The sequence below is a fragment of the Schistocerca serialis genome, chromosome 4 (assembly GCF_023864345.2).
Source record: "Schistocerca serialis cubense isolate TAMUIC-IGC-003099 chromosome 4, iqSchSeri2.2, whole genome shotgun sequence".
In the NCBI taxonomy this organism is placed as follows: Eukaryota; Metazoa; Arthropoda; class Insecta; order Orthoptera; family Acrididae; genus Schistocerca; species Schistocerca serialis.
In genome coordinates, this window is record NC_064641.1 from 261,434,579 (window position 1) to 261,450,966 (window position 16,388).

The 16,388-nt window shown below is 42.8% G+C and overlaps 1 protein-coding gene across 1 annotated transcript in view; it reads right to left on the reverse strand.

Annotated features, from left to right (window-relative positions):
• LOC126473750 (probable phospholipid-transporting ATPase IA) overlaps nt 1-15,710 on the reverse strand; it is a 614,987-nt gene extending 599,277 nt beyond the window's left edge. The window contains exon 1 of the mRNA XM_050101001.1: nt 15,598-15,710. Within this exon, the coding sequence (XP_049956958.1) occupies nt 15,598-15,664 (67 nt within the window). The 5' untranslated portion in view covers nt 15,665-15,710. The remainder of the gene's footprint in view (nt 1-15,597) is intronic.
• Nucleotides 15,711-16,388: the final 678 nt, after the last annotated feature.

Sequence of the window (16,388 nt, forward strand, 5' to 3'; positions counted from 1 at the left end):
TTCACAGAGGATTCCCGTTTTGGTCTGGAGAGTGATTCGCAATGTATTCATCTCTGGAGGGAACGTGGAACACGATTAATTGGCCCAAACATTGTGGAAAGAGACTGATATCGAGGAGGTGTGGCAGGGATTATGTTGACCACTCGAAAACATCTTCATGAAATTCTACGGGCGATTCAGCAAAGTTTATCTGCTGTCAGACATCGGGGAGAGATCTTGGGACGTCAAGTGCGGTTGTTGCGAGGCGCTTTTGGCCCAGGTTTCGTACTGATGGGCGATAATGCTCGATCTCATTGAGCACAGGTGGTTGACTGCTCACTCTCCCAGTTTGAATTCCATAGAGCGTATCTGGTATGCACTAGAGAGACGGGCTGCATCACGTCAGCATCCACGAACCACTCTCAAAGAGTTGTGAGCAGCTCTGCTGGAAGAATGGGCGTTATTGCCTCAACATCAGCTTGAGAGCAGGATTTGCAGCATGCCCCGTCTTTGCCAGGCCTATATTGTTGCCAGAAGTGGTCACACCCCACACTGAGCACATTAACCAGTGATCCGAATGTATGTGCAAATCCATTAAGTTGGAAAAAACTAGGAACATTTTTGTCTGCCGTTATGCATATTGCAGTAGTGTGCGTTCTGTAGTCTTTACGTTGTTTCTGCTTTACTATCAACTGTTTATACGGTTTTGTGGCAACATAAATGCAACCTTGCAAGATATCTATTTGTTGCTTTACTTCTGGACATCGTGTACGCCAACACTGACAAACAGTAATGCCCGCTCCTTTTATACTGGCGGGTTCGCCTCTCGTGACGACTATTGGAGGTTTTTCTGAGATTTCCCTGAAGCTCAAGTTATGTCCGTTTAGGGTGCGTCTCTGTACATTCTCTGCTATTCATCAAAAAGAGAGAGAATATATAAAAATGCGCTGCAGAGGGTCAAAGAGAGTGTGACGTTGCAAGAATTGTGAAGGTGCATTTTAGTGCATCAGACTCATCCGCAGATGGATCCACAATGTCTCCAAATTTGGTATCTTATACATGTATCTCTGTTGCTGCAACAGGCTAGGTGTAGTATTCAGAAGACCACATAATCGTCCACATCATCTAAGATCAATTTGACGGAACTACATTATCAGATTGGCAGTGCGTTTCATAGCGCCACGTAGTGGCAACAGAAATGATGAAAGGCAAATCTTCACTTCAGATGCCAAATACGTATTTCGTCTGAAATTGAGTAGATGCTCTTGCACTTTTTAATAGCAATTTATAATGAATGATTACTTGCTTAGCAATACATAATTTTTGTCACCAGTAGTAGTATGTAACATGTTCCCGCGCTGGCCGCAACGTCGGTAAGGAGTTCTGTGGTTGTGCGTTCCAGTCTTCCATCAGCGCTGCTGACAGCTGCTGAATGGTCGATGGTATTTGTAGACGAGGTGAAAGGTGTCACACCAACTCATTCCCAGGCGGGAAAGGGTAGGCCAGTCCATTCGCCGACTGTTTTTTCCTTCCATGAGCTCATGGCCTCGCATCTTCGATGATTTCGCGCATTTTCACACATAACATTGAAGTCACAGCCGAATGCACCCTTGAGGAGGCGTACTTGGGAAATTCAGTAGGCCCCAGCGACATTACGCCTGCGCACACCATAACACCTGGACCACCGACAATGTTTCTGTGTACATTACGTGGCTCCATCTCTCGCATTACGATGAAATGTCGAGCTTTGTCGGATAGAGTCGGTTTGGTGGCCTAGTGGTGGGGAGGTATAATGTTAGCTGAACGTACTGCCTCAAAAATATAGAACAAGATACGCTTGCCGGTCAACGCTATTATTGTGACGCTGTGCTCCCTCCCCATGAGTTCCTTTGCGGAGTTGCCTTCGGACATGACATCATTTTTATGCGTGACAGTGCGCGAACTCATCGAACAGCGAAGTGGAGGAGCTCTTGGAATGAGCTGATATTCGGTGAATGGACTGGCCTGCCCACTGCCCCGACGTAAATCTCTGGGGAGACGCACTACAGCACGTCCACATGCACCAACGATCATCCAGCGATTGTCAGCCGCACTGGTGGAGGAATGGAACGCCCTACCACAGGAACTCCTTTCCAGCCTCGTGGCTAGCAAGCGAGCACGGTGTAGATCACGCACTGCCGTCCGTCGTGACCACTCACCCTATTAAGAGCCACGTCCCGCATTTTCTCATGTGAATAGCAAAGACTTCAGTGCATTATTGCCTTTGAATAAAAATGCCTTTTCTGTTGGCATCCCTGCTTATTTCTTTCAGTTGCCTTCTGTATTATACTGGAGCAGTTCTTTCTGTGCATGGGCCTCGTTTCATCGAGCTAAGTTACTTGTCGGTGACGCATCGTACCAAAATTACTTACGTCCTTCCGTTTTGCACACTGTTCTAACTTCTTTTGTGTTCTAGTGACATGTAACCAGGGAAGAAACAAAATTAAGAATTGTATTCGCATTCTGCGAATCTGGATTGACGTCAGAAACTAAAATCTGCGCCGGATTTGCTGCTTATTGCGGGCGGTCGCTTTAAAGAGTTCGGCTATCCGAGCACGCTTTCAGGACCGACCCAAACTTCCATACGTCACGGAGTCCACAGCCCGTACATACGCACATTTATTGATTCCTGTACAGGGATAGACAAATATTTTATCGCCTTTCTGGGCTCTCGGGGCGTGGATACATCTTTGGTGGTTACAATGTCTGCATTTGCACATTGCATGTCTGAAGGACATTGAAATGTAAAAATACAGACACTGTACAGATACAAACATTGCAACCATCAAAGAAGAAATGAAATACGACGATCTTTGGCAGGCACGTTCACACAGCTGCAGTTCCTCATCCAGTTTAAAGAGAGATCACTCGTATTGATCTAGGCGCAGAACGCATCCAGCGCACTAATAACACAGGCCAACGATGGAAAAACTTTTTTGCTAAAAATACCTTATTCTTATTTTTTTAGTGTGGGAAATCCAAATACGACACTTAAAAAACTGTATCATCCACCATTTCTTCACATTTTACCGTTAAATTTATTAAATTAAGCGATTTTTTAAAGAATTTAACAGCTTTTATATAGTTACAATAATTTAAAAAGGAGGTGTAATGAATGTAAATGACGTAGCACCGCTGAAAAACATTTGCTGGGTAAAAAAGGACGATTCTATTTTTGTGTTAACAGATGGTGTTTTGTTTACTGTCAACTTAACCTCATTTTCCCGTTTCCTGTACATGTGCTCAGTATAATGTCTAATCTTAGTTGTAAAAACTCTGCTGGCAGTTTTTGTTATATTTGTGGTGAATGTGTGATTAAAAAACACCAAAGAAACATTACAGACTTGGTGAAAAAGATTTATCTATCGTACTTTGGATCTAAACTTGGTGATCAAGATAAATTTTGAGGGCCACATAAGATATGTTATGTGTGTGTTGAAGGTATGAGAAAATGGTCCAAAAAGGAGAAAAAAACGTTTAGATATGCTGTTCCTATGAGATGGAGGGAGCCAAAAAATCATTCCGATGATTGCTACTCTTGCAGTGTTGATATTACTGGTCACAATTCGAAAAACAAGAAGGTAATTTGCTGCCCTAACCTTCCGTCCGCCATCCGACCAGTAGGACATGGTGTAGACCTGTCAGTTCCTGAACCACCAGAGGTCTCAAGTTCCATTTCAACAGAAGTATTTTCTGATGTACTGGGTGATTTAGATGAACCAGATGAGACGAATTCCACTGTAATACAGAAAGTCTAGAGCCTGTATGCATCTATACCTGTTGCACATTCTGTACATATGAAAGAAAGCTATGAAAACCTAGAAATAGTGGTAAATAAAATAGGCTATTCTGCTCATGGTTGGATGATATGTGGCGATCTAAAAGTAACATGCATGCTCCTTAGTCAGCAAGGTGGCTTTACCAAATTTCCATATTTCTTGTGTGAATGGGACAGTAGCGCTAGGGATACACACTGGTGCAGAAAGAACAGGCCTGTGAGAGAGTTGGTTCAAATGGCTCTGAGTACTATGGGACTTAACTTCTGAGGTCATCAGTCCCCTAGAACTTAGAACTACGTAAACCTAACTAACCTAAGGACATCACACACATCCATGCCCGAGGTGTGAGAGAGTCTTTAAAGCCTGGTGAGAAGAACATTCTACGCCAAAACCTTGTAGATCCAAAAAACGTACTCCTACCAACTCTACATATAAAGTTAGGCCTAATGAAACAGTTTTTAAAGGCTTTGCCTAAAGATGGACGATGTTTTAAGTATCTCTGCCAGAAGTTTCCACACCTTTCAGAAGCTAAACTAAAAGAAGGCGTCTTTCTCGGACCTGACATTAGAAAATTGATGTTTGATGTTAACTTTGAATCCACAATGACCTTAAATGAGAAAGAAGCATGGGTATCATTCAAGCAAGTCGTTACAAAGTTCTTAGGACATGAAAAAGACACAGAATGTGTTTCTATTATAGTTACAATGTTAAAGAAGTTTAAAACTTTAGGATGTTTAATGAGCCTGAAAGTTCACCTTTTGAACAGTCACCTTGATTACTTCCCGGACAATATGGGAGATGTTAGTGAGGAGCAAGGAGAGCGTTTTCACCAGGACATTAAAGTGATGGAGAAACGCTACCAAGGCCGCTGTAACACCAACATGATGGGGGACTACTGTTGGTCACTTCACGGAGAAGTTCAGCAAGCGACTCATCGTAGAAAAAGCTACACAAGAAGCTTCAAAGAGAAAAGAGAAAGAAAATACAAACCAATTCCTACTGTCAAGTGAAACCTCTATTAACACATGTCACTGTTTTAAATAGCTTACTGTAAATACAAACCATGCTTATGTTGTAACAAAGCGTTTCAACTTCCCTGTTTACCATATAGCATAGGATTTTTGTACTATATAATAAAAAGAATATTGCTCGAAAACTATGGTTGATACAAAAAACCGAAGGCTAGATTTGGATTCAGCTCATAAAAATCTACGAAGTTCATCTATCAAAGTAAAAAAAGTTAAAAAAAAATTTTTTTTTCGTTGACCTGTGTAATTTGTGCGACGTGAGCTCACCTGAAGATGTCAGGATGATGCGTAGGCGAAACACTGTGCATGACAAGTAACATCGATCGTCTGATATCCCAAGACATTGTCGAGTATTCAGTACGCTGGGAAAACGTAAAAAATCTCTTGGGTTCTAGGTCGAATATGTTGGTTCTACGGGTATCGGTTGAGTACATTGGGTAAATCTAGCCTGCTCGGACCCTGTGTCCTCAACTGGTGTACCGACGCGGCGAGGGCTCGCAGTGGCTACCGGGTGGCGCTTTTTTTATTGGAAGCTGGACACCTTCAGAGTTTCTAAGCCCTTCACGGGGCAATTTTCCGGAGCTAATTTAGGAGGCGTAGTGTGGAGCAGGTAGTCACTACCGACAGTCTGACTGCCAGACGATAGACAATACACTGCGGATTGTTAAGTTTATACGTACAGCTCGTGACTAAGGCACCACAAAAATTAAAAAAGCGAAAAATGTCCAAAGACAAGGAGAAGTATGTTTGTGAAGCGAACGTCATTCGGTGGTTTGCTGGGGAACGGTGCCAACTCCCATATCTGTCCCGAGCTATTTTCGGAACAATGTACTATAACTTAGACTGAGATCAGTATATCTACAAAAGCTCCGTGAAACCTCGCCGTTATGTTTGCGTTTGGGTGCGTCAGAGATAAGACGTGAAGAAGCGTTATGAAAGTTTCAGAAAGAGTGTTACGGGAAGGTGTGGCTTTATCGTACAGCGCGACATAAACCTTACCAGCGTTAACTGTTTCGCAGAAGCTGTAAGAGACAAAAAGTTACCTGAACACTGGTGCTACAAAGCTAACAGGGCAGCAAAAATTAATAATTCGATGGACACTGATAATAGCGCGATTCATTCACCGAAATGCACACAAATTTAAGTAATACTGGTAAATATTATTTGAAAAAAAAAAGCCTTAATTCATCACCAAGTGCTGATAATACACTGTGCAGCCACATTAATGTGTCCACCTGTCGCCGGCCAGAGTGGCCGAGCGGTTCTAGGCGCTACAGTGTGGAACCGAGCGACCGCTACGGTCGCAGATTCGAATCCTGCCTCGGGCATGGATGTGTGAGATGTCCTTAGGTTAGTTAGGTTTAAGTAGTTCTAAGTTCTAGGGGACTGATGACCTCAGATGTTAAGTCCCATAGTGCTCAGAGCCATTTGAACCATTTTTGTCCACCTGTCGAACGCCTGAATAACTACCTTGTGCAGCGGGGACCGCTGCGAGACGTGCAGAAAGAGTGTCAGTGAGGTTCTGGAAGGTAGTAACAGGGATGTGGAGCTATGCCCATTCCAGCGCCATGGCCAACTGTGCTAGGCTTCTCGCACGACTCGTACAGCCCGATCGAGGTAGTCCTACAGATTCTCGATTGAATCTAAATCTGTGGAGTTTGGTGACCTGGGGACTAAGGTAAATTCATCGTGGTGATCTTCGAACAACGTACGTACACAGTGAGCTGTGTGACGCATTCCATTGTCAAAATGGTTCAAATGGTTCTGAGCACTATGCGACTCAACTTCTGAGGTCATCGGTCGCCTAGAACTTAGAACTACTTAAACCTAATTAACCTAAGGACATCACACACATCCATGCCCGAGGCAGGATTCGAACCTGCGACCGTAGCAGTCCCGCGGTTCCGGACTGAAGCGCCTAGAACCGCAAGGCCACCGCGGCCGGCATTCCATTCTCCTGCTGGTAGATGCCATCGGGCCAAGGGAAAACAAAAAAACCATAACCATGGCGGACATGGTTTCCAGGGATAGATGAATACTTGTTCTGATCGACTGTGCCTTCCAGAATGACAGGATCTCACAGGGAACGCCATGAAAGCATTCCCCAGGCCGTAGCGCTCTGTGCTCCGACCTGGATCCTTCCGACGATTGTTGAAGGATGTTCCCTTTCAAACGTTTCAAGTCGTACACTCAAAAGCCCATCTGCCAGACGAGCACAAAACCTGATTCATCTGAGAAGGCCGCCTGTCGCCACGAAGTGGAAGTCCAAGTATGGTATTATCGCACAAATTCCAGCCTTCGTCGTCGGTGAACAACAATCAGCATGGGTACTTGAACATGACACCTGCTGCGGAAGCCCATACGCAGCAACGTTCGCTGAACGGTTGTTGGTAGCCCCTTGGTTCATCTGGATGGTGAGTTGCTCAAGAATTGTACATCTACTCGTCCCCTTCGGAGATGATTTTTAATCTTTTGTATTTTTTTATTAGGCTTGCTATTATGCCTTTTGGATTTATTTGAGTTCGGTGGAAGGGAGGGGGGGAGGGGGGTGCACATCTCCGCAGCAGTCGTTCACCCCTGTCATCTATGGACTGTGATGCACCACGGGTGCCTCGGTACCGGCTCTGGGTAGGGCCATTTAGACGGGCACGGTATACTTTAACCACGGCGGCACCGAAAGGTTTACAAACTTATCCTTTCCGGAAATGATCAGGTCAATGATAATGCTTTTTTGGACATCAGACAAATTGCTCCGTTTCCGCATTACATCAACGGCTACATTGTTTTTCCGCCCCCCCCCCCTGCCCCACCCCTCCACTGATAGTAGTGCCACCTTCCGTCTGTGAGTGGTTATTACTCGTTGACATCGAACATTGGCGGTGGTCACATTAATGTGACTGAGCTGTGTAAGTACTTCTTTATTACGACCGGTTTCATTTCTTCAGACGACTACCAGGTATCATAACAATTTTAATTTTTAAATGAATACACCACCATTTGACTGTATTATTGTTTATTTAATAACAACCAAGGTTTCGGCCTTTTATGCCATTTTCAGATGATTGAGTTTACGACATTAACATATCTTGCAGAACATCGAGAACTATATGTTAATGCCATAAATTCACTCACTTGAATGTGGCATAAAAGGCCGAAACCTGGGTCGTAATTAAATAAACAACAATACAGTCAAATAGCAGTGCGTTCATTTAAAACTTATTGTACGACTATGGCTCAGTAAGCTCGGAAGCTGTTATAAGAATTTTAAATCAGCTTACTCGGCGATATAAAACCTATTGTCAATGTACTATACTCGTATTTTACTGCTTGACAACTAATGGACGTCATTGGTTTTATATCGCCACGTAAGCAGTTTTAAATATCTTATGAAACCTGATAATGCTCTGAGGCTGAAACTGCTCCTAATAAAGAAGCATTTACTATCAACTCTTGGTGGTGAACAATGACGTCTTTTTATTTTTCTTATTATCGGTTATCAAAATACGTGACATAAATGGTCATATCTTCTGTCTGCATTGCTGTGGGAACTTAAATTTCTTACACCACCAAGAGAACGTAGACTTTAGAATGTGACACAAATTTCAACCTGATACCTTCACCCGTTCTTGAGAAAAAGAGTTCTTAGCAGTTGGACATACAGACATACGAACAAGATAGTGATTATATAAGGGCACCGCTTTTATCGATTGAGGTATGGAACCATAATAACTAAGTCTGGGTTTGAACGACGGACTTTGAGGGACGTAATACGACATACTCACACAGAACCACTTCGCCCTTCCCCCGTCCTTTACCCCCCCCCCCCCCCCCCTCCAGCAGAAGAAAGACGAAGAACAAAAAGAGCAACGAGGAAAAGAAAGTGTGTGTGTGTGGTGTGCATGCATGTGTAGCGTCTTTGACTAGTGATAAAAAGTCCTGGTTTCGAACCTAGCCATTACTAAAAAAATTTTGAATAAAAATCATCAGAAATGGCGACCGAATACTGCTAACAACCTTGTAAAAGAGGGCAGAGCAGCAGGCAGAACTTCTGGGCTCGTATGAAGAGGAACATATGGAAACTACTGAAAAGAAGAAGCTACAGGATGTGTTAAGACATGTTGTGTTAAGACATCAATGTCGATGGTACTAGAGGGAGCTGCAGAGCGTAAAACGTGTAGAGGAAGATAGAGATCGGAATACATACAGCAAATAACTGAGGACGTAGGGTGCAAGTGCTACTCTGAGATGAAGAGGCTGGCCCAGTAGCGGAATTCGTGGCGAGCCGCATCAGAACAATCAGAAACCAGCAACTTCCCACATTAAAGTGGTGTCTGTACGTGAAAAAGTTACTGGTATGTTGACAGTTACTTTTAATACCGAAAAAAACGTGCATTTCGAATTATTCTATTATTATTGTCTTTTACTTGGCAGAATGGAAAGAAAAAGTAACAGTGATGAAGTGCAACTACTCAGCATGTAGATAAAGAGGGCCAATGCCACGGCTGAAAGTGTTAAAAGAGGTAAGTATGAGTAATTGTTAATCAGTTAGTGCGAAAATCGTTCTTAATAGTGCTTCACAGCTGACAAGTAATGAATGAAAATCATAATCTACAGACACATCGACGGCTGCTACGTGACGTGCTCTTATTTTACAACCAGCTTCGAACTTTCATGCCATTTTCAGGCACAAAAACTGCACCACATTGTACACTTGTTCATGTACACTTGTTGATGTTTATAGAGACAGTCTGTGTCAACAAAATTCTTAAATTCCCTTTTTATGGGATGACGCAGACCACCCGAAATAAACTGGCATTTGGTGTGGAGTGGTTTATGGGAGATAATGTACAAAGTACAAAATCGTCCCCTCCTCTTTCGCAGAGTGAAATTTCCTTCTTCGCAAATCTGAAAATCCGCATTAGGCTTCCAGCATAAAAGGTTTCACATGGAAAGTGCAAGCAATATTTGGTGGAAAAATGCGTAATCTTTGTAACACCATCACTATCGCCTATTTCAAAACAAATAGAACGTACGTACAGGTTAGTAAGCCAACAAAGGTTTATAGACGATAGTAGTACAGCCGCTGTGAATGGATACTATCATATAAACAAAGGCTCTCCGCATAGTTTCCGACATGTATACAGAGAAATCATTCTATCCTTGAAATGATACATAATACAGAATGTGTTCCGTGTGCATTGGATACTTGTGAGACAAATTCAATCACGGCGTGTCGCACGAGAAATGTGTGCCAAAGTCTAGAGGTGGGTTTAGATGCGAAACTATTTACGGATAAGGAAATGCCCATTCAACGAAATTTACCCTGGAGCAGTGCTTTGCTCCTGGTTGTAAATCTAAACAGCTGCGAAGTTTCAGCCTATCAAGATTATAATTACGATCAGTAGCTCCCTTACGAGTTGATTATACTCTGTCAATCACCGATGATGCTTGAACAACTTATTTTGGGACAACATTGGTCACTCCCTAGCCTATTCCATTTGTGTACGGATCAGTTCACGAGGTATACAATGAAGATAGTAGAATTGTTGCACAGACGTCCCTGAATATGAGCTCCACAAATTTTCACAAGCAGGGTTTGACCAGAACAACGCCCTCTTCCAGTAATTCCGAGTTATATTCGCTGTGGATCTCCGATACTCGTTCGTATGGGTTACCCCAACCTGCCACGGTCCTGCGCGTCTCTGAATTCTCTAGACGTAATGGCTGCAAACACTGCAGCAATACTCCAGGACCATACGAGTGTGTATTAAGCAGTATTCTTAATAGGTGCACTTCTCAATATCACAACTATCCCCAACGAATCTTGAGATTTCCTCTTGCCTCCCCTACTACAGATATCACGTGTTATATTTCGTAACGGTTTGTAGTATCAGCGCTAGATTTGTAAACTAGATGACAGGCTACAAAATGTTATTACTAATTATGTAATCAGAAACTATAGGGTTTCCTCTAGCTTACCGACATTACTTTGCATTCACCTTCGTTAAAAGATAAAGACGGATTTTATACGTACTTCTTCGTTCCGTAGGTACTAATCGTTGCGGCGCTGTTAGGTAGGTTTCAGATCGATTGTTCTATTTTCTTTTCATTATTATTGAAAATGAAATTCCTCCAGCTGTATTTAAGATTTCATATTTATTTGGCTACTAGTTTCGACGTTGCGTCAACGTCATCTTCAGGCCCGTACACTTTGATGATATCAATTGTGTGTGGCTGAGTACTAGAAGTCCGCGGTGAGACCAATACGTGCTCCACGTGGATGGCGGGCAGTAACTAGTGTGAAATTTAAACCAGTGGATCAAAGAAGCCACACACAATTGATATCATCAAAGTGTACGGAAGAGTTTCATTTTCAATAAAAAAAAATTGTACGAGCTGATGTCCCACCATCATCTAATTTAAATATGGATGTACGAAGACAGTTCTGTTTTCAGTGCCCGCTGTAGGCGAGCTTTGATGTATTTCGAGAACTAAGTAATTTGTGATTATACAGGATTCATAGGACTCCAGTCAACATACTTTCTGTTACGTTCAGGAGGTGGGCCTTCGTTCTGACCGAAATCGCTTGTGTCACTAAAAGTTCAAGCTCAGTTGTACAATTATAAATCATGCAGTTATTGACGTGTTTTGTCCACGATTAATCATGAAATTCTTGAGGTGTTCTCTCCACAATTATTCGTGAAGTTCTTGACGTTTTTGTCCACGACTAACATTTACATATTGGTGTTCCGTAACTATAAAAATTCACTGCAATGCTACCGTAGCTGAACTCAGCAAGCCGGCCGGAGTGGCCGAGCGGTTAAAGGCGCTACAGTCTGGAACCGCACGACCACTACGGTCGCAGGTTCGAATCCTGCCTCGGGCATGGATGTGTGTGATGTCCTTAGGTTAGTTAGGTTTAAGTAGTTCTAAGTTCTAGGGGACTTATGACCACAGCAGTTGAGTCCCATAGTGCTCAGAGCCATTTTGAACTCAGCAAATAAAGAGGAAACACTTGGTAAATCGTTCCAAATTTCTTCATAATTTTCTAAAAAGCACGCCTCCCTATGGACAACTTCATAGTTAGCCAACAATATGAGTGTGCTGCCGATCCAGTCTAGCAATTTATTCATGAATTTGGAAACAGCACCGATTCGATTTCACCGTATCAATGTTTATTTTGTTGATTTTGAACATTCGCCACCCACAATGGCTTACCTGAGTTCTACGACTCAAACATTATTTAAGTGAATCGCATATTTGAGACCATGTCCGTATGTCCCAGTTTTTCTTTTACGCGCTAATAGAGCGCTCTCTGATTAGAAGAGGTTCATTGCGACGAAGTGGATAACAAACAGGTGGGCGCGCTGTGGATTCGTCTGGCATCTCCTGGCTGGGTAGTGTTTCATCAGCGTCGCTCGTAGCGCTGATGTACGCATTTTGAATAACTGCCGGCGAACTACGTTCGTGATGCAGATACCTCTATATTTAGCTGATGCCAACAGACCGCTTGTAGCCTCTCGAACGAAAATCCATCAGTGAGGGAGAGTATGTGTGTGCCTATATTGTAGTCCATTTTTTCATTACATGAAGTGTGACGCAGCAGAGAAGTGGCAGGGACCAATGTTTTTTCAGAATGCTGTTTACAATGCTGATTTCGAAATACTTTATTAGCTTTCGAGTGGCGACTGCTTTGCGCTGTCTCTCGCTCACATTTACTTGTCATTCTCGTACACATTCATCAACTGTAGCTGAATTCGCTGTCAATAATAAAGTTTCCCTTCTCATCCACCTGTCGTCTTTCATCAGCCTATCCGAAATGGCTGAACACCAATAAAGGAGCAGCCTGACTGTTTCATACGTAGAAGGGGGGCCCCGAGTTAGGAAAGGAGAGACGGCGCTTCTCTGCAATGACAACGAGAGCCTAGGTCAAGTGCTAGTTGTCTCCCAGATCGTATCTCTGACTATTCCAAGAGCGTTGTCCGTACATGCGCGAGACTAACGTGTTCCTTTCGATGGCAGAGCAGTTTTTCGGGTTTGTCTCTCACACGATTGTGGAAAGTTTCGGACAAAATTTGACCTGCCATGTTAAGATACGTACACGTGACGAAACCCGTGTCATAATCCAAGAACTCGTTAGGATTTCATACTGCTGTATCTGATTTTGAATAGAAGGCAGTTATTTCGGGAATACACTGTGTAGTTTCCAATTAACTAATGCATTCTAACAACTCTGGTTGATTCTCTGCTGGTTATTAAAATATATGAATTAGCTAATGTACCATATGTATTGGTTTTTTCAGCCTTTCCCCACAGAAAAGACTTATGGGGAAGGATTTTCGTCTCCAGGACTTCTCTTAAACTAGATTTTTTCCGCATGATTGTATTACTGATATAAATTTATAAAGGCAGGTAAGTGACATATCCAAAACGAAGCACGGCAGCTGCGATAGTGTTGTCGGCGAACTACAGAAATTTCATAACACTATGAGATACGCCCAGAATTGGGAAACCGTCTACACAGCATTTAAGTGATTTTCCTCACGATTACTGACAACGTGCGTCTCATTGGCTCTAGTGGCTGTGAACAACTGTTGCCAGGGAGACTTATCGCCTATAGAAAATGTCTGCGTATGGGCAAAAGAATGACACGAAATAGGAAAGAAACCAGACTGGTATTTTACGGTAATATTTAATTAGATTTCCTTAATCAACTGCGATAAATCCTTCGAAGTATACAAGCCACGAAAGTGCGCGACAGTTTTCGTACGCAAAAGACGATGCTGTCGCCTGTCTCTGAACGATTCGCAGCATGACAGAGGTTATCGCTTCTAATCATGCGCCTCCAACACTTTTCGTTGTGGCCTCAACAGCATATATAATCAACCGTATTAGGAAAGAGTAAGAAACATATGGAATTACTTTTACTTACCTGGAAACGGTTTCGTGGTATTTTATTTAAAATACAGTCAAAACCTGCAACAGTTTCAAGTTAATCGCGTCATCCTGAGTCGTATGATTTGTAAATGATACTGTCCATATGTTCAACAGTCGTTATTCGATTGACAACCATACGTGCAGTACTGGTCGTTAGAATGGATATATTCTTCTTTATATGTATGAATGGATCTTCCAGCTTATTAACAGTGCTGTATAAAATATTTTGTAAACATATGTAACGCATAAAACACGAAGATCCACTCGGCGGTGAAGACGGTCGAAATTATGGAGAGACGAATCATTGGGCTAGTACAATGTCCGTGAAAGGCTGATAACAGATTTTCAGACTTCATTAGGCACAAAATTGCCTTCTTCGTTTGTCAAAAAAATGTCTCACTCATGATTTCCTGGAATGTAAGCCTTTCACATTAGAAGAAACAGCTGCTGTTGTAACACAGATATCTGAAAGGACATTCCCAGTTTCACGACACTATTTGGAGTGTTTCACTTGCATCATCAGGTGAACACAGACGTAAATGACGTTACACTCTCAGTTTTATAGGCAACATGTGGGAATGCAAGGAGGAAAGGAATCGTTACACTATGTGAAGTCGAAAATTTGAACCCATGTGATGAATCGTCGTAAACAAAGTTCACTTTCTGACCGGCATCTCACTGGAATATCCCAAAGAACACCTTTTTCAATAAAATATCTCCAAAAACCTCTCATTGTGATCTCGACGGTTTAAACCTGTCCGGCTACGAACGGACGAGAAACATATGGTACACGTACAACATTATGAGTAGTTACTTGGTTCAGAGGTTAGGAAGATGCCATTCAGATGTAGGTAATTAGGTAAGAGCAACGGTTGCGAAAGGTGTTTCAGAAGGGTTTGGGCTGACAGTTCCTTCCATTTGTCAAACAGATTTAACAACAGTTATTTAGAATATGAAGATTTTAATTTATATGTAACTGTAAATGTTAAGATCAGCTGAATTGTATGAATATGTTTAACTAGACTTTTTTCACTTGCATTACGATGTACGAAGCTTCCATCACTGCTGTCGGGTGCTTTCAGTTGTAAATGCTGTTATTATTCACTTTTCTGTGAGCAATCGATGACTATGTCCAAAATGGAAAACGAAAACAAAATTATTTTATTATTTTAAAATGAAAATTTACAACAGTACACTAATTTTAATTGAACCCATATGATGAATTTTCGTCAAAAGAAGGTCACCTTCTTGTCGACATCACAGTGGAGTATGCCAGAAAACATCACTTTTATAAGATGCCTCCAAGGTACTTTCGTAGTGAGTTGGACGCTGTAAACCTGTCCAATTACGAAGGGACGAGAAACATATGGTACAAGTAGAACACTGAGAGTAGCTACTCGGTTAAAAGGGTTGGGAGAAATCATTCAGAAGTAAGTCATAACGTTCGTATAAGGCGTTTCAGTCACGGTTGGTCTCAGAATATAGAAATTTTAGTCTGTTAAGAATATCAGTTGAGTTGTACTAGCATGTTTAACCAGTCAATTTTTTTTTCCAGTTTCCACTACGAGTTACTGAGTATTTACCACCATTGTCAGGTGGATTAAGTGTTGTAGACGGCGTTGTTGTGAACTGTTTTGTGAACAGCCTGTGACATTATACGGAGTGGAAAGCGAACACAATATCATTATAACATGTGATTAACATTTATCGAAAGATAAATAATACTCTGAAACATATCAAGGAAGTGCAAAATTGAGAGAAGCTGCAATGACTAGCACGCAGGTGAGTGCCCAGAAGACGGGGGAGAGAGGAAGGAGACAGCGGCGTGGACTTACGGGAGGAGACGCGCGCCCTCCAGGGGCACGGGCAGCGTCGCAGCAGGAAGGCGCGCGCGGCCTGCATCACAGCTCGGCACCGGCTCCCACTACACAGACGTCAGCCCGTCGCGACCGGCTCCATGCCGCGCACTGCGCAGCGCGGCTTCTGCCTACTTGTTGGAGCCGCTGCCCGCCGCCTTCGCGCATGCGCACCTGGCGCGCACCGCATGACGTCACGAGGTATCGAGCGTGCCCCGCGGCCCGGCCGGTGAGCACCAATACGCGTGCGCCCCGACTGACAGCGGCGCCCAACACCTAGAGGGGGTGGGGCGGGCCAAATTGCTTTCACTTCGTATTACCTCCGAAGCTCGGGCACCGTTATTAGGACGTCGCTGACTCGAATTTGGACGGTCACCCCGATTATTCCGGCAGACTAGCAAACACCATTTCAGTGTTTAGTGCTTTCAACATATGTTTAATGACTTCACTCGACAAACGGAGACATCGCAAAATCCCTCTGTATGAAAGGAAAATTTTTATGGAAATATTTCGTTAGGTTAAAACATATTTAAAGCTATTGTTGTTGTGGTCTTCAGTCCAGAGACTGGTTTGATGCAGCTCTCCATGCTACTCTATCTTGTGTAAGCTTCTTCATCTCCGAGTAACTACTGCAACTTACATCCTTCTGAATATGCTTTTTGTATTTAAAACTAAATCTATGAAAACTGGTTTTTACTTCTAAAGAAATACGTGTTATGGTACGAAAAATGTTATGGTAATTTCACCACAAGAACTCAAAAGGAAGGCTT